The sequence below is a fragment of the Aulonocara stuartgranti genome (genome assembly GCF_965226115.1).
Source record: "Aulonocara stuartgranti genome assembly, chromosome: 15".
In the NCBI taxonomy this organism is placed as follows: Eukaryota; Metazoa; Chordata; class Actinopteri; order Cichliformes; family Cichlidae; genus Aulonocara; species Aulonocara stuartgranti.
This window is the reverse complement of record NC_138951.1, coordinates 39,285,001-39,311,009: the sequence shown is the minus strand read 5'-3', so window position 1 is coordinate 39,311,009 and position 26,009 is coordinate 39,285,001. Positions and strand designations below refer to the sequence as shown.

The 26,009-nt window shown below is 38.9% G+C and overlaps 3 protein-coding genes across 6 annotated transcripts in view; 1 reads left to right on the top strand and 2 right to left on the bottom strand.

The window, feature by feature from the left end:
- Positions 1-4,851: 4,851 nt before the first annotated feature.
- On the bottom strand, positions 4,852-14,294 carry LOC309689281 (uncharacterized protein). 3 transcript variants are annotated; one of them, XM_082505576.1, is made up of 4 exons: positions 11,607-14,291; positions 9,667-10,919; positions 9,140-9,308; positions 4,852-8,830 (listed from the first exon to the last, which is right to left on the bottom strand). In XM_082505576.1, the coding sequence occupies exons 1-4, from the start codon at positions 11,685-11,687 to the stop codon at positions 8,789-8,791; spliced, it is 1,545 nt and encodes a 514-aa protein (XP_082361702.1). In that variant the 5' UTR covers positions 11,688-14,291; the 3' UTR covers positions 4,852-8,788. The 3 variants fall into 3 exon arrangements, with proteins under 3 accessions (XP_082361702.1, XP_082361701.1, XP_082361700.1); XM_082505575.1 differs by lacking the exon at positions 4,852-8,830 and having other exon boundaries at positions 8,837-9,308; positions 12,229-14,294; XM_082505574.1 differs by lacking the exon at positions 4,852-8,830 and having other exon boundaries at positions 8,837-9,308; positions 11,607-14,293.
- A 2,985-nt stretch (positions 14,295-17,279) lies between these two features.
- Positions 17,280-19,400, bottom strand: LOC309689293 (uncharacterized protein). Its single transcript, XM_082505597.1, has 5 exons — positions 19,209-19,400; positions 17,838-18,489; positions 17,666-17,726; positions 17,492-17,572; positions 17,280-17,408 (listed from the first exon to the last, which is right to left on the bottom strand). The coding sequence occupies exons 1-2, from the start codon at positions 19,282-19,284 to the stop codon at positions 17,882-17,884; spliced, it is 684 nt and encodes a 227-aa protein (XP_082361723.1). The 5' UTR covers positions 19,285-19,400; the 3' UTR covers positions 17,280-17,408; positions 17,492-17,572; positions 17,666-17,726; positions 17,838-17,881.
- Positions 19,401-25,110: 5,710 nt separating this feature from the next.
- Positions 25,111-26,009, top strand: part of LOC309688931 (zinc finger MYM-type protein 1-like) — a 3,157-nt gene continuing 2,258 nt past the window's right edge. For both annotated transcript variants that reach the window (XM_082505024.1, XM_082505023.1), the window contains exon 1: positions 25,111-26,009. This exon is cut by the window's right edge and continues 694 nt beyond it. In XM_082505024.1, coding sequence (XP_082361150.1) covers positions 25,175-26,009 — 835 coding nt within the window. In that variant the 5' untranslated portion in view covers positions 25,111-25,174.

Sequence of the window (26,009 nt, the reverse complement as noted above, 5' to 3'; positions counted from 1 at the left end):
ATTGAAGTTGCTAAACAACTTTTAACTGGTAAAAGTTCACATTTATGCAGGTTGAGTGAAAGTCCGGAGGCTTTAGAGAATGGCTGTATATTGTTAATGGCCACTGAAACTTGCGAGGCGTCTCTGAGGAAGAGAGCTGTATCGTCTGCCAGCTGACTTATGAGTATTTCTCTGTTAGCAATGACCAGGCCTTTTAAAGAACTGAGTTTAATGTGTGAATTAAGGAGTTGCACAGAAAGAAGGAATAAATATACGGATAGGGGGCAACCCTGCCTCACTCCACGCTTTAGAGAGAATCTTGGGGAAGTACCAGTGGCAAGCTTTATGGAGCTGTTACTATTGGAATACAGTGTCCGAACGGCATTACAGAAGGACTGACCAAACCCAAATTTATTTAAAGCAGTAAAAATAAACTCATGCTCTAAGGAGTCGAACGCCTTGTAGAAATCTAAAAAAAGAATAAGACTATCATCCTGTACAAGTTCTGGGTAATCTATTATGTCTAAAATTAATCTTATGTTGTTTGAGATATGACGATTCTGCATGAAACCAGACTGACTCTCATCAATAACTTGATCTAATACAGGTTTCATTCTATTAGCCAGAATTTGTGCCAATATCTTATAATCATTATTCAGTAAAGAGATTGGTCGCCAATTGTCTAAGAGCAAAGGATCCTTTCCTGGTTTTGGAATGAGGGTGATCAAACCTTGACATAAAGTGGGAGGGAGTGCACCTCTATCCATACTTTCCTTAAAAACTTCTAAAAGAAACGGGGCTAAACTGTCAGCGAACTGTTTGTAAAACTCGGCAGTAAGGCCGTCAGTTCCAGGTGATTTGTTAATCTTTAGATGTTTTATAGCATCTGCAACCTCAATCAAAGAAATTGATCTGTCGCAAAGCTGACTATCCTCCTCATTCAGCTGAGTAATTTTGTCTAAAGAATTTTAAAAAAAGTCAGACAAGCTTCAGGGCAATAACTAGAAGAATAAAGTTTGCAATAAAAGTTTGAACAATATTTTGCTATGTGCTATTTGCTATGCTCATCTAACCTGTGCTGCAGGTCAACCAGTTCTATCTTATCAGATTCACTGAGGGTGTCTATTGGTTTGGAAGTAAGGCATGTGATCTTTTGTATCACTTGCGTCTCATCAGATCTTCTTTTTTTTGCTAAATCACTGCTATATTTTCTAAAGAATTTTCCAATTTCATATTTCAAAAGTTCCCAGTTACTACAAAATGTATTATTTGTGAGAGCTTTACTCCAATAAAGTTTAATGAATCTCTGAACTTCACAAATCACTTCTTTATGCTCAAGAATGGTACTATTTAACTTCCAGTAAGAGGTTTTAGTGATTAGGGAGGATGACAACGGGATCGATAAGCTAACCATTTTGTGGTCTGAGAGTGGTGTAGGATAAATATCCGTTTTAACTTTTTCTAAATCTTTTGAGATAAGCCAAAAATCGATATGTGAGTGTCTGGTTTGAGTCTTATTACACCATGTATAAGCTATCTGAGACGAATGAGAATCCCTCCAAGAATCGACTAAGTTGAATCTTTGTGCAAACAGTCTTATGAATGAGTTAGAGTCTGAACTTCTAGAAGGCCATCTGTCCAAATAGCTGTTAAACACTGTATTAAAGTCTCCACCAAAAACAATAAAAGAATTGGGATATTTAGATAACCAGCGCAGTAGGCGCTCCTCCAACCTATCAAAATATAGCTTATTCTCCCTCTGACAGTTAAAACCATACACATTGACTAAAATATAGATAGAGTGTGCAGCCTCAACTATTAGAAAAATGTAATGACCATCTTTATCTATGTCAGAATTCAAGATTTGACCATTAAATCTTCCTTTAAGTATGCAGACATCAGCAGCATGCTCTGTACCATGGGACATCCACAGATCATCTCCCCATTGCGATCTCCAAAATGTTTTTTCTTGTTCTGTTGAGTGAGACTCTTGTATAAAACAGAAATCTGAATTGAACTGCTTGCAAAACAAAAAAATAGCCTTACGTTTAACATTGTTTCTTAAACCTCTTGCATTTAAAGAAATAACAGACAGAGACATAATGATAGTAACAAAAATTAAAAGTGACAAATAAGAAAAAGCTTAAACCAAGTAAATGAAGAACAGTTGAACCTGGTCACTTAAGAGAGTCCTATATAAGATGAGAACTGCAACCCCTGAGTTATGGAACGCCAGGACTGCCATAATGAATTAATTAAATACACCATTAAATAATTAATTAAATGTGGCAATAATTAATTAAAATTGGAATTAATTAATTAAATAAATAGTTATGACACATGTAATTAATTAATTATTGACACATTTAATTAATTAATTATTGACACATTTAATTAATTATTTATGTATTTCACATTTTAATTAATTATTGACATATTTAATTAATTATTTATGTATTTCACATTTTAATTAATTATTGCCACATTTAATTAATTAATTATTGCCACATTTAATTAATTATTTAATGGTGTATTTAATTAATTCATTATGGCAGTGCTGGCGTTCCACACTGAGTAAGGAAATTGTGAACTTGAATAATACTCGGCAGCTCGTGTGCTGACGAAGACCAGAGGGCGGGCTCACATTACACCGGTTTTAGAATCGCTGCACTGGCTCCCCGTGTGTTTCAGGATCGATTTTAAAGTTCTTTTATTGGTTTTTAAATGTCTTAATGGTCTTGGGCCTTCTTATCTCTCAGATCTGCTTTTACCATACGAACCCTCGCGGACCCTGAGGTCCTCTGGCACTGGCCTTTTGATTGTCCCTAAAGTCAGGACACATACTCACGGAGAGGCAGCTTTTCAGTGGTATGGTCCTCGTCTGTGGAACAGCCTGCCGGAGGAGCTCAGGGCCGCAGAGAACGTACATGTTTTTAAGAACAGGCTCAAGACCCACCTTTTTAATTTAGCTTTCACCTAACGTTTATTTATTTTATGCTTATTTATTCTATCCTGTTATTTTATTATTAATTCAGGTTTTACCTAATATTTATTGATTTTATTCTTATCCATTTTTTAATCTTCTTACTCTATTTATATTTATATTGTAACCCGTTCTTATTTATTTTATCATTTTACCCTGTATATAGCCTATTGTGGCATATCTCCAGTGTTTCCTCGGAGGGGGCTCTCTGCACCGGGGCTGTTATTGACCGTGACTGCTGGGTCTCTGGGGTCCTCTCAGCCTGGTTGGGGGGCTCCTTTGCCTCCCTCCGGCTGTGTGCCCAGCCCGGAGGCTGCGGTCTGTGACCGGCTCCCGGTGCAGACGGCTCTCTGTTATAATGTTTCCTCACTTGGCTCATGCGAGCCCAGCCCAATTTTTACTCTTTAAGTGTGCGCGTGTGTGTATGTGTATGTGGGTGGGGGTAGGGGGATATATGTGTATTGAGAGTGTGGGGAGTGAGTTGGAGGGTGGGGTGGGCTGCTTTTAACTATGTAAAGCACTTTGTGCTACATTTTTTCTGTATGAAAAGTGCTTTATAAATAAAGATTGATTGATTGAATAATAGGAATACAATAGCCTAAAACAATAAAACCAATGTGGTAAAAATAAATAAATAAAATAAATAAACGCTTCACATATGAGCATTGAAAGGGAGCTTAATAGAAATTTTCTTGCTCCATTTAAATAACTAATTATTCAAAAAAGAATAAAAGTAAAAAATAAAAAGAAGCTTATCCAGCTTGCTCATAACATTTTCAGTAAAAAATATTGCAGCCAAACTGAAGACCAATAAACTTATAACAAATAAACTGCATCAGTTTAACTCTGATCGTTTTATGAGTCCAACAACAAAAACAAACAAACAAAAAAAGAACGGCAGTGAAACCAAGTTAATCTTAAGATACTTCAGTTTTCACCTCAAAATACCTTGGATCAAATTATAGGGCTGGAAAAATCTCTTTTCCCTCCACGAACGCACGACCTCCTACGAAGAACGCCAGCTTGTTTTCGTTGCGCGCAGCTTCCACAGACGGCCAGAGTCTGTTTCTTCGGGCGCGGTCGTCAGGGGACAGATCCTCAGCCAGCTTTAGGTTGTTACCTTTCAGTAGGGTTGCCAACTCCCTGAAAAAAAAATAAGGGACACCTAGTGGCCAGGGCCGGGCGACCCAATTGTCTTCACCCTTCCCTGTGTGGTGAATTTTTTTAGCTCTTTTTTTTGAGTGTGAATTTTTTTTTTTTAACCATTTGACTTGAAGTTGATTTAAGTAGATGCATATTCTTTGTGATATGAACACATGGGAAACAAATGATCATTTATCCATTTATTTTTAACGCAAAATGACAACATTAACACAATAAAATAGGTCTCTTTCCTAAACGAAAGACTGGTACGCTTCACTTTTTGTGCAAAATGACAAAATTAACACAAGGAACTCTGTCCTGCTTAACCTAAAATTATATAAATTAATAGAAAACAATAGAAAGAAAAACATTCTTGTAACAGTGCACATTTAGTGCAATTAGAAAAGTGCAAAAAAAGTCTGTGGAACACCTGTAAACACAACATTTCTGCCTCAAAGGTATGGAACGCCAGGACTGCCATAATGAATTAATTAAATACACCATTAAATAATTAATTAAATGAGGCAATAATTAATTAAAATTGGAATTAATTAATTAAATAAATAGTTATGACACATGTAATTAATTAATTATTGACACATTTAATTAATTATTTATGTATTTCACATTTTAATTAATTATTGACACATTTAATTAATTATTGACACATTTAATTAATTATTGACACATTTAATTAATTATTGACACATTTAATTAATTAATTATTGACACATTTAATTAATTATTTATGTATTTCACATTTTAATTAATTATTGACACATTTAATTAATTATTGACACATTTAATTAATTATTGACACATTTAATTAATTATTTAATGATATATTTATTTATTTAATTTTGGCAGTCCTGACGCCTGGCTCTCATCATGAAATAATTTTATCTGTCAGCCTCACCCATCAAACTCAGGGGGCGGGGTTAACGCTGATCGAGTCAAAACCATTGCTTTGGCCTGGTGGCCATTGTTTCTAGCACACAACAACCTGCATGTGGAAGCTAACAGAACTGAACTTTGAAAAACCCTGTTTGTGTGTCACCAAATACCGTTTTAATATTTTTTTAGCCGAGAATGTAGTGGTTTAATCTTCATGTGTCTGGTCGGTTTGTCAAGATACAGCCTCTTTGCAAAAGTGCTTCGATGATTTCGGAGATGTCTGCCCAGCCCAGTCTCACGGCAAAGCGTGGGATAGACCCGCTCGCCTCGCAAGCAATCCCACCGACAAAGCGCAGGCCCCGGTACACAGCTGTAGTAACCCCCGCTGACTTCTTTCACTGAGGTTATATTTATCGGTGTTTTATTTCCTGATGTTCTTATGTGTCCTACGTGTTTCAGTCGCCAATTCTGAATTATAACTAACATTAAAAACATGTTTAAGGAGGAGAAAGTGCAAATAAATCTGTTTAACATCTGATCTTTGGGTTTTTGTTCAGTAATCAGCGTGACCTGTGTATAAACACATAAAAGAGATAACGTTGGTGTTTCCGTCATGTAGTAACTGCTGGCTTTAACTGTACAAAGGTTGTTCGACACTATGAAACACATACAGACTTCATGATGTTCGGCTAATATTTTTATTGTGAATATTAATCATGCTGACCTCGCTCTGTACACCACGCAGCGAGGTCAGCATATCCACGATATCCTCAGCTCCATGAGTTAACACAAAGTTTCCCAGCTGACTATCTAACTGCCAACTATTCCAGAGACGTGAAAATATACAGCATAAAGAAAAGTGTAAGAGACTCAGCAGCAGATTAGAATAACAGTTATACATTTAATAAATCACCAAATGAATCCAAGAAACGAGCAAACCTGTTCCGACAATTTGAGTTTGTATTCCCTCAGCTGCAGACTCGCTGCTGTTTAAATGTTTGAAAAGGAAGATTAGATATAAAAAACGTCAAACATAGACTCAGTCTGCCTTCACATTTGATATGAGGCCAGCACGTATAGTGGCTGTGTCCTGTTTTAAGATCATACATGTAAAATTGTTGTCTGACCTCCGTCGATCCAGCCGCTCAGAGTCCGTGGTTACCATGGTTACTGCATAAGCAGCTATAATGTAAACAGCTGGCACTGAGGAAACCTCCCGGCAGCATATGGGTGTTTATGTTTTTCACTGCAAAAGAACTGTCTGAATGGTTAACTGAAGTTAACTTGGATAAATTATAGTTAAGGAGTATCACAGATAACGCCTACGTGAGCTGTGCGACTGTTCACCACTACACTGAAATCAGCAGGCTATTACTGAAATACACGTGCTATATCATAAACTATGATATAAATAGGGAGGTCCTATTAACATGTTTAGTTTTAAAGGACACCTTCCTGCCTTTAGTCTCATTCATGAGCAGTATTAGTTTTCTTCTAACATCCAGAAGTCTGCACCATGTGTTTCATGTTGTTTCATGTGTTTGTAACAAGCCTTTGATAGGTAAACATCACATGACCGAAAAAGCAAAAAAAAAAAAAAAAAAGAAAGAAAGAAAAAAAGAGAGAGAGAGAGTGTTGACATAATGTTACGGCTGTGGCCATGAGGACCCTGTGTGGGCTGTTTTCTTTCTGTGTTTCTGTACTGTGCTTAAGACTCTTTCCAGGTCCCTCCCCTAATGAAGAGTAGTGAGCGGCTGATTGGACCATGGAGCGGGTGACTACCTTCAAAAAGCCGCTCTGACAGATCTACAGGGAGAGGGAGAGAGAGTGGAGCGAGCGAGCGAGTAGCTTGACAGCCGACGCGGCCCTGACCCTGACTTTCCCAGCCTGTATTTTTATTGTGTATTTGTGTGAGCGTGAATTGTGAAAGCTGCTCCTAGTGCATTAGCTGAGAGCGTAGGCACTCTTGGGCTGAAGCGGAAGGGGTGAGCCGCCTTTTCTTTTGGAACCGTTTTCTCCTGTTTTCCGGGTAGGGAGCGAGGGATAGCTCTGTCATTTGTTTGTTCTGTTTCTTTCCTAGGGTTTAGTTAGTTTTTCTCTGGTGGGACTTAGTTGGTTTTGTTTATTATTTTGGCCTGGGCTCACCCTGGAGCTATGCTTCTTTTCCTTAAATAAAATCACCTTTTTACTCACAACTGGTTTGGATGTTTGGCTTGGGAACCAGGGCGGGGATTTGTCTCTCTCTCTCCTCCAACCTTATGTGCGTCCCTACACGCCTAGACTAGGGGGCGTAACAATAAGAAGAGAAAATACTCTCAATTATGGAGACAGGCAAATGGTTCATTTATGTTTGATGTGTGTTTATTCCTCCCTAAATATCGTCGGTGAAGTTCGCCATGCACGTCAGATTTTTCTGCGCATTTTTATACCTCTGCCAACAGAGAGAGAGAAAAAAAATCACATTCTAACAGACAGCTGGTGCTTAGAATACAGTTGAATAACTATTAAAAAACAGATGATATTTAGATGATAGTTCAGTCTAACACATGTGCCAGTGAACCATTAAACGTCTGTGAAACTATGCAGTTATGAAACGTAACTTTAACCTCAGCCAAACCGATTTGCTCAGTTGTAAATAAAACAGCGAAGTAAACGTGACCCGACAGACAGAACCTGAGTGAATGAAGTCCAGGTTTTAACCACTGAGAGTTAAAACTCAGCTGAGGTTTCAAAGCTGTGTGCCGGTGATTGGACATCAGCCGCTGATGAAGCTGTTCGCCTAGAAAGTGCTCTGTAAGGAAACAAGCTCCAGCAGCTCTGCGCTCGGGGAAAACACTATATTTACTTATCTTGTGCAGAAAAATGCGCTGACATTGCGTTATATCGAGCACCGGCTGCCCAGTTAAACTGTGACTATCACCAGGTAACGTAGGCGTGTTTCTTGAATTAGCAGCAGGTGTTAAACAGCTGACAGATGAGGAGGAGGATGCATGCAGGTAAACTGAGGGTCTGTTGAGCTGATCGCTGGTTTCGTGAGAAAAATGTCAGCTCGTTCTTTATGTTACAGAAGCACAGAGACACAAGACCAGGCGGAAAGAGACGATCGTTCGGTGAAAATGAGAATCTGCGAATGCAACATGTGGAACACGGAGAGTGGAATATGTAAACAAACCGGTTAACGTAACCCCCTCGGTGCACTCTGCATGCTAATTGTTAGCAGAGCTAGTGAAATCTCTGAAAACATCTGAGCACTTTTGCAAACATGTTCTATGTTGACAACCTGACCAGACATACGGCGCGACATTCGCGGCTAAAACACTGTTAAAAGTGTAGCTGGTGACAGAAAAACTACACCACCACCATTGCTGCCTGTGATTTGATCTGCATTCTGGGATACCTGGCTGCCCCAAGTCTACACAAGCAATCGATTATCTAGGATCGACCTGTTTTGACTTACTTTGCACGGCAACCAATCAAATGTTAGAGAAGCTGCATGGCAGCGTTAACCCCGCCCCCTGAGTTTGACGGGTGAGGCTGACAGATAAAATTATTTCATGATGAGAGCCAGGCGCCAGGACTGCCAAAATGAAATAAATAAATATATCATTAAATAATTAATTAAATGTGTCAATAATTAATTAAAATGTGAAATACATAAATAATTAATTAAATGTGTCAATAATTAATTAATTACATGTGTCATAACTATTTATTTAATTAATTAATTCCAATTTTAATTAATTATTGACACATTTAATTAATTATTTAATGGTGTATTTAATTAATTCATTATGGCAGTCCTGGCGTTCCATACAAAGGCCTTGACTGTAGCTGAAAGTTGAAGTTAAAAAAAAAACAACAAACTCATGAACTCAAGCTCAATGCTACATTATGTGGAAACAGACTACTTTTTCCATTTGTATTTTTTTGAGCTCTTGCTGCAGTTAGGAGTTGTTTGTCTTTCAGTACTGCAGAGTAAAACTCTGAGCAAGACATATCATAATTTAGACTGACAATGAGCTCACTTCTAATTAATTCAGTAGAACATTTGTTCCGCACATCAGTCCACTTATTCTTCATAAGAGAGAAAATCCTCTCCTCAAACCCAGTGGAAGATGGGATGCTGAGTACAAAGGATACAACAGCCTGCATATTGGGGAGGTCAGCTGCCTGAAGAATTTCCATCCACTTCTCTGCTGTTCCCTTGGACTGCCACTTTTCCTTCTCCTGATGTTCTTTGGTGAGGTGCTTCAGAAGACTGGTTGCAGTGACACACTCTTCATAACGCTCATCCATAGAGATGTTTAACCTGCCAATAGAGATGAGAAGTTGACCTAAATCCTAAGTGGTACATAGAACATTTACAGTGGTAAATAAATGGAAAAAATGTATTGTATATGTTTATAACGTTGTATAGCATTTAAACAATACAATAAGTATAGTTTATTTATTATGTATTTATCCATCCTTATATTAAGTATATGAACTCCTTCAATTTGTAAAATAGTGTATAAAAGATTGCATGCGTGTGTATATACACTCCAAACAAAGTTAATGATTATGGTTTTATTTATATATGTTATCTATCAATTGTATTTGTTTATTTTTAACCATCAATACTATTAAAACATGGTTTATCATTTCACTGCTAAATGTTTTATTCTTACCTGCCAGCCAGGTGAAGCCGTTCAATGATCTTCTCCATGTCATCAAAGGAAATCTTCCCAGATGCTAGAGAGAGGGGCTGCAGGTGGAAAAGCCAGTTTTCTTCTGAAAAGTCAAACCACTTCCAGACATAACTGATGGCAGTGTCTAGGAAGGCTGTAAACTCCTGCCTGGCACCATCAGCATCAGATGGCGAGAGATGCTGGAGCTTTTGTCTTGTTAGGTACCCGTAGAACCCATCATCTCTTCTCTGAATAAGTCTTGTCAGGAAACACTCCATGATGGAATAGAGGTCAACAGACGTGGTTACATTCTTCTCCAGTTTTTTCACCACTTCTTTAAACAGACACATGACATTATTACAGAAGAGGAGGTAGACTTCCACAATGTCTGCCTCTCCCTCAACTCCAGCAGCATCTTCTGTCAACTTCAGCAATTCCTTCAGGCGCCTTGGACATTCCTCACCAATGCTGATGAGATATGACTTCAGCGGGTCCCAGTTCTGCAGCAGGCGGGTGATTGCAGGGTTGAGTGACAGCCATCTCGTCACAACATGGCGCAGGATATCATGGAATTCAACGTCACAAAATTCACAGAACTCTTTCAGGGACTCTCTCCTTTTGGCAGAGGTGGAAAAGAAGCTGTATATCTTCAGGACAATATTTTCCACATCTACTGAGAGCTTGTCCAGGGCTTTTTTCACAGTGTTATGAACAATATGTGCATGGCAGTTGCCACGAAGGATCTCACTGTTGGTCTCTTTCAATTTTGTGAAGACTGAGTTGTGGATGCCATAATTTACATTTGCATTGTCAGCACTGAATGCAGAAACCTGATCTAAGGATAGCCCCACGTTTTCAAGAGAGCTTTGTATTATTTTTACTATTCCCTCTGCAGACTCATCTGGATTTTCAACAAAATCCAACATCTTGTTGACAACTCCAGCCTCTGGTGTAAAAAACTGCAAGGCCAAGGGAAACATCTTCCGATTTCCCTTGTTTGAAGCATCAGTGTGAAGAGAGAATGGGAGTGGAGTTGCACCACTTTTCAATTTTTTGATCACCTCTTCTATTGCCTTTGGAGACAGGACATCTGTGACAACTGCTTCAGCTTTCGTCCTCCCACAGGACATCTTTTTGGCAATACTGGAGTCATTCAGCATTCGTACAGTCAGTTTGAGTGCACAGTCACCCGAGTTATAACTTAAACCGTGCTTTACAGTGTGGTAGACATGGGTCACCTCTGCAGCAGTCACCTATAAAATAGAAATATAAATATATATATATATATATATATATATATATATATATATATATATATATATATATATATATATATATATATATATATATATATATATTACAGTATATCTGTATAGTTTGTGTAGTTTATCAACTGACTTTAAAGTATAAATTACGCATGCAACTTGTAAGAAATGGGTATGGTCATATATATGTATGTTTTCAATATAATGTGTATTCTTTATATATATTCAATTCAGTAATACTTTATTAATCCCAGAGGGAAATTAGGTGTTGTTGCAGCTCAGACTAATCAAGTCTTCAAAGAGTTGTTGAAGACCACAATCACTGTGGGAAGGAAGGATCTCTGCCTTGCCTTGAAACGGAAGTCTCTTCTGTGTCAATTTATTCGGGCTTTGTGGCTTCAGTTGAGGTATTATTTCAGCTTTTCTAATGCTAATCAGCTGCTCCAGTTTGTAAACCCACTTGTTCCCATGATTACGCATCATAACTCATCATCATTATTCATCTATGTATTACTTTTATGTATTAGTCATCTATTCGTTGTAATCATCTATCCTTGTTTATTACACAAAACAAATTATATTATCAAACTTCTGGCCACACAGTGCTGATATTCATTGCACATGCCCATATTAACCTTAACGAGAGGGTTTAAAAAAACAACAATGTTTACATACCATATCTGCTTCTGCCGTGGCCTGGTGGACAACAAATTGGTCAAGGGTTCCTCTTTCTTTCACGCCCCTCATATTCATCATGTGCCCACAAGTAGAAGCATGCTGCTTAACGTCAGTCAGTCCACCATGGCAAATGGAAAAAGTGCGCCGGCACAATGTGCAGTGCGCTTTATACGTGTTATCGCGCACTTTTCCCAGCCAGTTGTTTTCATTTTCCCATTCCTCCCTGTATTTTTGCAACCTTTTTTTTTCTTTCTAGGAGGGGAACAAGCACTGTTGTTCAAAGGTGTACTGTCGTCCCAGAGTCGCGCCGCAGTGTCAGTGTTTGTCTCTCTGTTGGCCATGCTGATTATCTGTTGTCTTCCGGTATCTTCTCCGCACACCTTTCCTCGACCAATTAGATAAGCGGTAATCTGAATCGTTATACTCGTGCTAAGTGTGCTGTCAGCTCATTGGTATCAGAGCAGGAGAGGGGCTGGGAATTATGTTTTCAAACAAAGCGTTAAATCCATTAACATTTATAGACTTTTTGTGATTCTCACTGTATTACGGGACAAAGTGCGTCCCTTATTAGCTCAATACGGGACGATTCCGTATTTTAAGGGACGGTTGGCAACCCTACCTTTCAGGTAGGTGGACTTCTTAGCAGCGCGCCAGACAGCATCGCGGTAGATCCTGGATGTAAACTGAATGATGATTCCCCTGGGTTGGTTGTTGTTGGACCTCTTGGGACCGATGCGGTGGACGGTGTCAACGACGTCGGGGGATTTATCTTGCATCTCCGGTATGACTGATCTACAGACTTTGATTACCTCCTGCCGCACGTCCTGCTTGTCCCTCTCGGTCAGACCGTAGAGCTTCAGATTCCAACGCCGTGAATAGCTCTCCAGGTGAGAGATGCGCTTTTCCTGTGCTTCAGCGATTGCTTTATATTTTTCGAGCTGTGCCTCAACACTGACAACTCTGCTCTTCATATCATTTAACTCAGCACAGACAGCATCAAATGACTCCTTAACAGCTGTGATATGTTCAGTGTTCTCTTGGACAGCTTTTTTCATCTCGGAGATGGCTATGGAGTTGTCACTCACCATTTTTTCAAGTGTCTGACCTCGAGTTAATCAACATGGTAAGTGATGAGAGCTGGGAGAGAACCGTAGATGTCTCCGTATCCGCAACTTTTCTTAGCTTACCCGCGGGAGAGGCACGTGGAGTGATAGGGAGAGGGGGAAACTCTTCTTCCATCCGTGAATACTGAAGCGGTTCGGAAACTGCCTCCAAATAGTCGTGCATGGAGTCGATGAGAGTATTTTTAGTGTCGGCGGGCATCTCAGTAGCGAGAGAAGACTGAGCAGCTTGGCTAACATTAGCAAGCTTGCTAACGGAGCCGCTGTTAGCATGCAACTTCTTAGATTCGGTCTTTCTCTTCTCGGGTTTGCTCATTTTGGTTCACAAATAGATACCAAAATGAGAAGTAAAAGATTACTATTGCGTAGGCGTAAATAAAGTCTCTGTTCACTGTGTGTAATATATATTTTTAAAAAGGCCAGGTTCGCAGAGCTCAGCGATATGTGACTGCTCAGAGCGCCACCTTGGGCTTCCCCCCCCCCTCGAAGAGTCACGATTACGTTGACTATCAAAAGTCGACGCGTTGTTTGAAGCTTTGTAAGATCCCAAAAGACGCAGGAATAAGTAGTAGGATTTAAGAGTGTAATAACGGACTGAAACAGAAGATGGCAGCACTGCATGTACAAGGATGCCAGCTGCCGTTAAACCCCGAAGAAGAAGAAGCAGCTCTGTCCCAGAATTCATAGCGCAGCCCAGCTCGGTTTCCAACAATGGCGGCAGCTAGTTAGTTTTAATATTACTCTTATTATTCTTTATGGGTCACAAAATAAACGTTTCACATATTTTCAGGCGAGACTGTAGCTGTGTCAACCTCAAATATCTGCTCAGTTTATCAAGACCACATATTTTCAAAAGCGCTCCGACGTTTTCGGAGACGTCTGTTACCCACTAGCTCGATAGCGAGCCGGGGGCTAGGCTAACTAGAGCCGTGAGAACACCGGACTCCCGGCAAATCGTTTTCAAACCCACCGCAGTCTTTCGCTACTCAGGTTAAACATATATAGGTCACTTAGATAACTTAAAAATGTTATCGTTTGGCTTTTTTTTAGTATTTTATTTGTTCCTGAGTAAATCGGTTTGGCTGAGATTAAAGTTATAGTTTCTGTAAGCAAAGCAAAACTGTTTGTGTGAAAAACTGTAAAATATAATTTCCGTGTTCTGTAAAATATAATTTCAGTGTTCTTTTTACATTTCATAAGAGTAAAATCCTTGTAGGAGTAAATGTATCCAAGCTTCTGACAGATGTCACAGATGTTTAACTTATTGTTGTTTACTTGTAGTGTACAATAAATAATCAAAAACACAGGATTATTGTGCAATGCTTCATTACTCATTAATCTTACAAATGTTGAAAGGTAAAAGTGTTCAATAAAATCCTAAATATTGCAAAATGCTGTAAGAACTCTTCTTTTGCTGCTTTAGGTCACATCCCATTATATTGACTACTGTACACACACTAGTTAATATTTAAGATACAAAAAATACTGGTTTCTGTGCATGCATCTGCAGTGAAGGTGTGTGTTGTTTTGCCATGCAGCTTTTACTTGCTTAGGTGCAGTCAAGCACTCTTCTTCATTTTGCCTACCATGAAGTCAAGCCAAAAAAACAAGAAAAGAAAAACGATTTTTCTGGTATCTGAACTATAACAGTTCCCTGAACTACCTCTGATAGTGTCCTCATCATGATAATATTCCCTTTATTTATGATTAGTTATCTTCATCTTCAGAGGTCTGGGTGACAGTTTTAGTGTTTGCTTTAAATAACAAAAAACAACAAAAACTCAAAACAAAAACTTGAAATATATATATTCTATATACATATATAGAGATGCTCACTCCTGATTGGACACTGAGCTGCACCACCTTCTCCTTCACTCCTCCACCTTGCTGTCCTCTGTGCTCTCTCTCCTCCATCTCCAGGGAACAAATCAGAGTCTGAGCACCAAACCTGTGGACTGTTAATCTGCAGATAAGAAGGAAAACACGCAGAATTCTCATGTTTGCCATTTTTCATACCGTATTATTATAGTATATTAGTTTACCAGTCCAACAGATTTATTTTCCCAATTTGGATCATTACAGCTTTTGCCACACTGGTCCACTTGATTGTCAAAGTGTATTAGCTCTTTATTATTTCTTTCTTTTCTTTACTTTGAAATTATTACAATCAGAACGGACAGGACTGGGGATGGGAAAGAGAAAGATGAAGAAAAGAGAAGTTGGGAAGATGCTCAACAGAAGGAGATGGAAAGCAAAAAGATAGGAGAAGAGAGACACAGAGAGAGAAGACACTAAAAATCTGTTTGATCACCTGCTGGAAAAATAAAAACAAGCAAAAAGAGAAAAACACAGTAGCGAAACCACAGCAAAAACCAACATAAGCACAAGTTATAGTAAATAATAAATATCTCCACATCCCGGAAGGGCCTGATCGAGCCACAGGGGCCATAAACTGACAGTTTATTTATAACTAGAAATAATAAAGCAGTTGACGTGTTTCAGGCTGTGACTTTTAGTATCTGTTGGTACTTCATCACTTTGAATAAGTGTAAGTCAACACCAGGCCGCACTTTCAGTCTTTCCATTAAACAAATGACCAACAATCCATTGTTTTCACCATTAAACAATAAAATATGCTTCTTGACTCCTTGATGCAGGTGCCCACCTACGACCTGGTTTATTAATACTAAGCTAAAGAGGAAAGCAACTCACTGTAGTTCTCACAGCTCAGGACAAGCAGACACCTGATGTTGAGTGACTGAATGGAACTAAAACAAGAATTCATAATTATGTTTGTCTGCCATGAACACGTGATGATAAAACTCTGCATATGCAGTCAGGAGACTGATGACCTGTGAAATGAGCTGTTAGAAATGTGCAGATATGTGTAAACATTGATCAGCATTTAACATCCAGGATGGAGCAAAACTTCTGACCTGCATGTATGAGAACCTTTAATCACATCATCTTTGTAGTGAAATAGCTGATGACTCATTAAACGTTTCCATGTAATTTATCCACAGTGAAAAATATTCACTTTGCTGGATCTGAAAATCACGTGTTCATTTCATTAGACACTAGCAATACCATTAAACTGGACCTTATCATTATCATATAGCACTAAATGTGAAACTGTGTCATATAACAATCATATATATGTAATATGTGTTTGCCTGAATCTTCCAGCACAAACAGAAAGACGAGCTGTTGTCTGAGTATCAACACAAGTACACACCAGAAATCGTTCAGTAAAGACAAATTTAATAAATGAAAGCTGGTGAGAGGGCCTTTGATGTTTCTCTTTGGATCATCCTGTTGTTTGTCTCCCAGTGTCGTTACTGCTCCTCTCCTTTCAAAGACAAACACCAAATAACACCAAATGAGAGTGAATCACTTCAGAAACACTCCTGGTTATTGTGAGCAAACGTCATAACATGATGAATGTATTTACCATTTTACTGAGGGAAAATCTTCTGTGTGGAGTTTCTTCTCATCTTGGCTCTTTTTCCTGACTTTTAGAAACAAGAGGCAGAAAAGAAAGAATAAAAGTTAAAACCTCAACAAGTTTTTTAATGTTTGGGATGTTTTAGAAACAACCTTAAACACTATTTACTACTTACCACTTTGTTCATTCTTGCTGACGTTCACTCTCCTCATCTTCTCTCTAAAGGACAAATGACAGAAAAGAGGGAATCATTTTAGTAACTTTATCAACCAGGTGAGCAGAATTTTAGATATTTATCAATATTCTGATTAAAAGCAGAGTGAATACTTATCTTTTTACGAGAAAGGGTTCAATCAGTCCTGTCTTAGGTCTTAATGTCACCTTGGCTCCTCTGTTTTCTCTGAAAAACAAAAGACAAATGGGAAGAAAAAAATTAGTAAATGATTTCAGCAACTAGAGGAAGTGTTCACTGAGGAGGAGCTGTCATAATAATATAAAATCAATATATACTTATCTTTTTTTTAATGACAGTTTACAGAGCACGCTGGCTTCGCTCCTCCCTCCGCTCCTCTCTGAAAGTTAACTGGATAAAGGATAATAACAATTAATAACATCATCAAAACAGACAAACCTGAAAGAATTGCTGATCAGAGCTGTGACAGAGTCACAGATTAGTTGGATGTATACTTATCTTTCACAATGAGAGCGTTTGCATAGACGTCTCTTCAGGTCTTTTTATTGTTTTCTCTCTGGAGAGGAAAGTGATGAGACTGATGAGGAAATACCAAATACAAAGACTGACAAAGGGAACTGAAAAAGTCTAACCAAAACCTATACTGGGGGAAAACTGTAGGAAACAGAACTACTGAGGCAAGGAAACACGAGGGGACGGAGACTAACACTCTGACAAGGGACAAAGGGAGACTGACACAATATTTACACACAGGAGGCTGATTATGGGAACTAAGGACACATAGAAACACAGCTGAACCGAATAAGAAATGAACAACAAGTCGAAACAAACTCTAATGACAGTTCAACCAGATTCTAAACACAACAAATAACTTTCAGGATGTTTCAACAATGTGCAAAAGGAGTTCTTATCTTTTTTTGTGAGAGGGCCTTCAATGTTTCTCTTTGGATCATCCTTCCATCCATTTCTTCTGCTTAACCATTGGAGCCATCCCAGCTGTTATGGGGCCAGAGGCGGGGGTATAACCTGGACAGGTCAGTCTAACACAGAGAAACAGACAACCATTCACACTCACATTCAACCTAACTGCATCTCTCTGGACTGTGGGATGAAGCTGGAGTACCTGGAGGGAACCACAAAGGCGCCAGGACTGTCTTGCTCTCAGATGACGCCCGTTCACGCTGCTCTGAAGACCCTCAGTTGTCTTTGGATCAAATAACACCAAATGAGAGTGAATCACTTCAGAAACACTCCTGGTTATTGTGAGCAAACGTCATAACAAGATGAATATATTCACCATTTTACTGAGGGAAAATCTTCTGTGTGGTGTTTCTTTGCAGCGTGACTCTTTTGCCTGACTTTTAGAAACAAGAGGCAGAAAAGAAAGAATAAAAGTTAAAACCTCGACGATTTTCAAATATTTTAGGACATTCTTTTAGAAACAACCTTAAGCACTATTTACTACTTACCACTTTGTTCAGGCTTGCTGACGTTCGACATGCTTCACTGTATATTATAATCTCAAGCGCTTCCTTGCTTGAGTCGGGCTCCGGATGCTGCTCTCTTCCTCCGCCTTCCTCTTAGCACGCTTTGCCGACATATTTAGAAAACGGCAGAGCACCGAAGTGAGAACTCTGCCGTCCGCGCTGTAGTCTGTTACTCTCCAGCGGTTCTTCATCTCAGTGTCCTCTGTTTGGTAAACAGTGGAGATGACTCTGGTGACGGGGAGGCCGTCGACAGTCAGGGTGCGGACACAGTTCCTCCGATCTGCCTTCAGCACAGCAAGATCTGCTTTCTCTGGAAGAACTGGAGTCAGGAAGCGTGGATGAGAGCTGGAGCCCGCAGGCGGCAGCATCATGCCAGCTGGTGAGTCCGTAGGAGGAGAAGGAGTGGTGTTCTCTCTCTGGCTCTGCCTCACATTGACAAATGGTGTCGTCACCAGGTCCCGGTGGAACCATCCTTTAAAAGGTATGCAAGGAAAGTCCTTGGACCCAGTCACCAGGTTATGGTAAAGAGTGAGGACCAGGTGAGGCATGGAGTTCAGATGCCTCCTGCTCAGTTCACGGTTCCTCAAGTTAGTGACGACCATCTGAGGTGCAGTGACTGGACTCACCAGATCAGCTACGAGAAAGCAAAGCGTGCGTCTACGTTAATCATGTGATCACACAAATTAAAGCCTGAATTTAAATTGTCCAGACATGGCTTTACATCATCATAAGCTCTTCCACACAAACAGTAAGAAGCTCCCAGCAGAACTCATTGTTTATGAAAGCCTTCACATTTTTCACCTGGTAAAAGTTTTCATGTGGTGTAAGGCTGCGTGGATTTTCACTGAGGTTTTAATACGCATTCACATTAAGGAGTAATATCTTCATATTAGTTGAGCATCGATATTTTGAGGATAAAGCAGCTACATTTAGGTGAGAAACCTCCCACCTCCTTATTGCAGGCACACACTGTTTCAATCTCAAACTCATCCTGCGACTCTGTGAACTTTTAAAACTCCAGCTTCTCCAGCTTTACACATTCACAATCTATGAAACGTTCACGTATAACTCAGCGCCAGCGGCCCAAACATGTCAACTCAAACCCTCTACATGCAAAAACGGCCGCGCGCTGACGTCAGCGTCCTCCAACGCCTTAAGTCGTTAGCAATTAAAAAAAAACATGGCGCCATCTTTATAGCGTACTGGCACATGTTAAAATTGATGTTACTCAAGTATGAAACATCTCATCCTAAATGTTAACACTCATGAAGTCCTACTTCCAAACAATAAAAGACAAAAATCTAAGTTGTATTTGTTTGCTAGCACTCTGACATATTAGCCTGCTGTACTCACCATAGCGTTGATCTAACACCTCCTCAATGAAAAGGGAGAGCAGGTGCATCTCGCGACTCAAGTTTGAAGAAGTCATTTTGCAAATCCTTCTTGAAGATTTTCAAACGTTAGCTGTAGCTTGAAAAATCCGAGTTTTCACAGCACTAGTGGGAAAAAGCTCCTGTTTGCGCTCAAACGTGAAACCCGAATTCCACTTTTTCCTCCTGCTTTTATACCTGCACTCAAACACGTCATCATCACCATGACACCCAGGGTCACCGAAAATCAATTTTATTTATTTAAAATAAAGTTCGTCTAATTATCATAGTTTTTAAAATATATATATATATTTCTCATTTTATTTTACTGCTTTATTCATCCTTTTTAAAAAATATATTGCCAAACTTTGTCGTTTTAATTCTTTAAAAAATCATTAATTCACCAGTTTACAAAAATGAAGATCGATATCTGAAATTTAAATGAATAAATAAATAATTACAATTGATAATGGGTTTTTAGCATTAAAGAATAGTTTTTCAGTGCGCTTTAAATGTTATCAGAGCCGATGTTGTGCCAAAAAGTGATCGCAGTCCAAAAAGTGATTTACGGTATTGAAACGTTTGTTTGTGTCATGACATTTGTAAACAGTTGATGTTTAAGGTGCAGTTCATGTGGAAGCCAGAGGAGGGTGGTGTTGTGCGCATAATACAAAGTGATGGCGAAACCTAAAAGACGGTGTCATGTCTGCTCCCTGAAGCAATCTCATAACAGTTTCAATCTATTTCAAGCCAGTTAGCACATTTCTGTTATGAAGTGCAATCATTTTTTGGCAGTAAACTTAAATCCTTTTATTATGAATATCACATTCTCAGATTTTCAAGAGAGACCAGACCAATAGGACAGCAGAAATCACAAAAATATATAAATAACAGTTTTATAAAGATTAAAACAGTAAAAAAAAAAAGACTGGAATGATTATGATGTATAACACAGAATATGTACAATAACAGAGTTATAAACACACCTAGAACACACGTGATACTTTTATTTCATGTATAACCTCTGTGCAAATTTTGTTGACTGCAAAGTGTTTATGAATATGTTTTTAAAAGCTGGTTATCTGACTGTCAGTTAATAGCAATTAAAAAGAAAGCTGATTTTTATTTAAAAAACCCTGAAAACATCACACATGTACAAACAACACACAATTATTGTAGATTCTTCAAAGCCTCCTTATATTCAACACTTGGGTAGGTGGTGTTATACATGCCCTCACAGCACCGGCACATCAATCCTCCTGTTTTCACCTTGTCACCTTCATTAAGCTGCTCTCTTTCTACAGAAGGCCCACCGCATGCATGGGGGGGGGGAGGGGGGGGATACCGTGGGCCAGGGCTGTGGCATCTAATGTCTGGTTGTCAGTGTCCTTTGGAAAAGCAAGTGATTGTCCTCAAATCAGATGTCCCAGCAGATTGATCTAGTTTGCCATGCCGGCAAAAGACCAATACACCAAGACAAACAGCCATTTATGCTTTTTACACAGACAGCCCATTTTTTTTCTATTTAACTAGAAGAATTGTTGTACCACACATTAAAGTTTCAAATCAGTGAAAAAGCAATCGTGCCAAAGAAATGTCATGTGTTTGTTTAAGATGACTGCAATTATGGTATTAACAGAAAACACACATCTCTGTCTCTTTTCTTTTCTGTTTAGTGTTCCACTTACCTTCTAAACTCACCAAGTACTTGCACAATCCTGAGGTTTTTAGAAAAGAACATCTCAGATTAAATAAGGAGGGGATACAGACGTTAAAACTAACCTTTATTACTATGATACAAAACAATATTAATGAAGTTGTTAAAAGTGGTACTTCTTACACACACACACACACACACACACCTCATTACAAGTGTTTAAAAGTTTGAGTTGTCTGAAAAACTAAAGAAAGAAAAAGACAAAAATGTTACAATACAAAAGTTGGAACTTTATTAACACCCAGAAATACAAACTGATGGGTTGATAAATATCAAGAAGACAGTGCATTTCACATAAAGACTGTGCATCATTTTAAGATGAAAAAATGCAATATGGGGTCAGCCAGAGGATTAATAATCAAAACTAAGGGATTCTGATATTAATACTGCACCGCCTCCAATCTCACTATAAGTTACATCTGTTGAACTGACTTCTTGCTAGCATTTCCAAGGAAGTCAAGATGAAAAAAATAAAACCTAAAAACAGAGGGTCCAATACATTTAACAGGAATTTGTCAAAAAGAACAACAAAAGTACTGACGGTTAATTTTTTATTTTTGACCCTGTAACTCAGTTATTAGTTTGAAAATAAACGTTTGTATGTCTTCAAAAAATACTGTAAAGCTTTTGACTCTTAGGGAGTCAGGAGCTACATGACAGATGTTATTTTGAATGACTTGGATATTTGCTGTTTACCAACCGTAAGTCTGCACAACAGAAATATTGTTCTGAAACACATTAAAATACACAAGTGAAAGATGATATCTGTAATTAGAGCTGCCACGATTAGTCGAAGACTCACGATTTGTTATTTTATTTTTTTTTAAACTTTATTTATCACATTTTAAACATACAGTCAAGTAAAACAGGGATCACATAAAAGATGACATTGTGGTAGTACAATGAGGAACAGAAAGAGTGATAAGGACAGTGAGACAAAAGTGAGTACAAAAAATAAAATGAATTAAGGGGAACATAAATAAACAAAAGTTTGCAAGAGCCAAAATCAAGTTAGCAGTTTCAATCGGATATAGATGTTAACAGTCTTGAGAGCCTTAGTGTTTTTTGATGAGGAGATTGTCCTTATATATTGTGCAAGTTCCATTTTTAATACAAGAAGTTCAGGCTTTCTGCCGAGGACTTTGCTTTTGTGTATATGAAATTTTGCCAAAAATAAAACCAAATTTATAAAGAAGAAAGCATCACTGTCCTTGTCTTTAAAATTATAATAGCCAAAGATAACATCCTTATAGTATAGTTGAAGATTAGGGAGAACAAAGTCAGTAATAAACTTGTGGAAATCCTTCCAGAATTTACACGTAAATTTACATGACCAAAACAGATGAGAAACTGTTTCAGGTTGCTCTTGACAGAAGGTACAATGTACATTTATTTCAGCCATAAATTTGGACAAATATTGTTTGGTAGGGTAAAACTTATGAATCGACTTAAAGGAAATCTCTTTAATTTTGTTTGTTAAGAAAAACCTTTGTGGTCAAGTCCAAACTTTTTTCCATTCAATATCTGTTACAAAATTGGCCCAATAAAATATGGCTGATGGAACAGAGACCATTGCATCCTGAAAGAGAGATCTTATTTTGGTATTTATAGACTTATGAGAGGAAAAGCAAACATTGCCAAGAGAAGAATGTAACACATCCGGGGGAGTGACCTGTAGTGGAGCACTGTGGGAGCATCTGTGTAACATGGACAGACCAGATGGGATGGCATCGAACACTATTGAGAATTCTTTAGGCGTTATCGGTACATCTCCTGAGGAACTCAGAGTAATTATAAAAGAGTCCATCTTCTCTATATAACTGACTAACCAAGATTATTCCATTATTAAACCAGTTATTTAAAAAAAAAGTTTTATTTTTATAAATAATATTGCAGTTATTCCAAATAAAACAGTTTTGTGGAGAGAAATTGTGTTTGTAAATCAGCGCCCATGCCAAAAGAATCTGTTGATGAAAGTGAGAAAGTTTCAGTGGTATTTTTGGAATACTGTAATTGCAGAGCAGTAGGAAGTTAAGGCCGCCTAAATGAGAGAACACATGATGTGAGATAAAGTTCCAGATAGAAGTGGGATTTCTTAAATACTTTTTAATCCAGTTTATTTTAAAGGTGTTGTTAAGAGCACCGAAATCAATAAAATTTATACCTCCTTTATCATATGAATTTAAAGCTACTGATTTACGCAAGTAGTGAGTTTTATTTTTCCATAAAAAATTGTATAATAATTTGTTAATTGACTTACAGGTTGTATTATCAACATGTAGTGACTGGGCAGCATAGGTTAGACGGGAGATACCTTCAGCCTTCGATAGCAGAACTCTACCCTTCAATGACAGGTCTCGCTGTAGCCAATGATTAAAGATTTTTTGGGATTTATCTATAATAGGAATGAAGTTTGTGGAGCATCTGGATTGCTCATTTTTTATTATTTGAATTCCAAGGTATCTTACAGAGTTTCTTACAGGTATTCCATGAATTGAAGTTGCTAAACAACTTTTAACTGGTAAAAGTTCACATTTATGCAGGTTGAGTGAAAGTCCGGAGGCTTTAGAGAATGGCTGTATATTGTTAATGGCCACTGAAACTTGCGAGGCGTCTCTGAGGAAGAGAGCTGTATCGTCTGCCAGCTGACTTATGAGTATTTCTCTGTTAGCAATGACCAGGCCTTTTAAAGAACTGAGTTTAATGTGTGAATTAAGGAGTTGCACAGAAAGAAGGAATAAATATACGGATAGGGGGCAACCCTGCCTCACTCCACGCTTTAGAGAGAATCTTGGGGAAATACCAGTGGCAAGCTTTATGGAGCTGTTACTATTGGAATACAGTGTCCGAACGGCATTACAGAAGGACTGACCAAACCCAAATTTATTTAAAGCAGTAAAAATAAACTCATGCTCTAAGGAGTCGAACGCCTTGTAGAAATCTAAAAAAAGAATAAGACTATCATCCTGTACAAGTTCTGGGTAATCTATTATGTCTAAAATTAATCTTATGTTGTTTGAGATATGACGATTCTGCATGAAACCAGACTGACTCTCATCAATAACTTTATCTAATACAGGTTTCATTCTATTAGCCAGAATTTGTGCCAATATCTTATAATCATTATTCAGTAATGAGATTGGTCGCCAATTGTCTAAGAGCAAAGGATCCTTTCCTGGTTTTGGAATGAGGGTGATCAAACCTTGACCAACGATGACCAACAGCCTTCGGTGGAGGCACAGTCATCAGCCATGGTTGGAGATATTTCAATGGAGATGGAGCGACGTTCGCTTTGCTATGCCCGGAATCTTGACAGATACAAGGAACATGGCATGCCATGGTTGGTCGATGTACTGAAAAGGCTTCCAAAACAGATCGATCCTGAAACTCAGAAGAAAATTCTCGTTCTGGTGAGTTCAGTTGGCCTCCTGATGAACCGGGATTTCGTATCTTTTGAGAAAATCAAGGATCTGCTACTCGAGCTAAAGGTCAGTCAAGCGGACCTTCAGAAATGTAAGATTCTGTCTACATCTCCATGTCAGCGTACGTTTGGATTCACCCTGTACAAACTGTACTACGACATCCCATATCGTATGGTGATCCAGCCAGTGCATCCAAAGAAGAAGCCTCCAACACTGCAACTGGAGCTTGATCACGTGGAACTTCCCGTCCTGCTGGAGGATGAAGAGCCTCAGGTTGTGAGCACAAGCGCAGTGTTCATCCCTGCCAATGTCAGCAGGCGTTGGTCAGACATAGAGATAGGCTTTGTGAACACGGACCCTTCAGCCAGGGTAAAGAATGCATATGCACAGTATGTGCGGCAGTGGCGGCTGGCCCATAGGGGGCGCTCGGGCTCCGCCCCCCCAAATGTGGAGGAGTAAAAATATATATTTTTAAAAAATTCATCAATGATAGTTTTACTATGTGTGTGCCCATATACAGCCAGGCGTATTTTAACATTTTCACCAGCTGACTCATTAAAGTTCAACCAACAAACGGTGTTTTTCTTCTTCTGGGGCGCTCGTCAAAGCGCCCTTGATATGCAGCGAAATAGCCTATCATTAAATGGTTGCCAGGGGAAAATAATAAATATTTGACCTATCAGCGTCGCTGAATTAAATGGTTTGGGGGCGCTTAAAATTGCGCCCCTGCAGAAAACGCACGAAGATTTGCTGTTCTAGAATTTTACCTCAGTCAGTAGCCTAAGTGAGCTATAAGGTCAGAGAGAGACGATGGCAGCGGTATTGTTAACGGTTGAGGCACAGCCTCCCCCAAATTCGGTTAGATCGCTTCTAACCTACCCTTTTGCCAGAAGGACAATGGCAGAAAAACTGCAAGTTAAAGAGTTGGGACCTGACAAGCCCGAAATTCAACTAACCCAGGCAACGAAGGAGAAGTCAAAAGCATACAACAGGACTTTTTGTCGGAGTTGGTTCCAGCGCAAGTCGTGGCTGACAGGCTGTGGAACAGCTAATGCACTTTTTTGTTTCCCGTGCATACTGTTCAAAAGTGACAAGTGTGATTTGACGTGGACACAATCTGGACAAACCGACTTAAAGCACCTCTCCGAACGAATCAAGAAACATGAAAGCTCACGAGTTCATATGGACAACAGTGTAAAGCTAGCTGTGCTAGGGAAAACTAGCATAGCGGCGCAGCTAGATGATGGACATCGGATTGCTTTAAGAAGGCACAACGAAGAGGTAGATAAAAACCGTCATATTTTATCTAAAATCATCGATTGTATTAAGTTTTGTGGTGCTTTTGAGCTAGCAATGCGGGGACATGATGAAAGTGATTCCTCAGACAATCCAGGGATTTTTAGAGGTTTAGTCGACTTGATGGCATCAATTGATCACGACTTGAGGCAACACCTTGAAAATGCTACTGTATTTAAAGGCACCTCGAAAACAGTCCAGAACGAGATCCTGGATTGCATGTTGGCAGTTCTGAGAGAAAGGATCGTGGAAGAAGTAAAGGCAGCGAAGTTTTTAGCCATTCAAGCTGATGAAACCACTGACATTTCTACACACTGTCAGTTAGTCATGGTGCTAAGATACATTGACC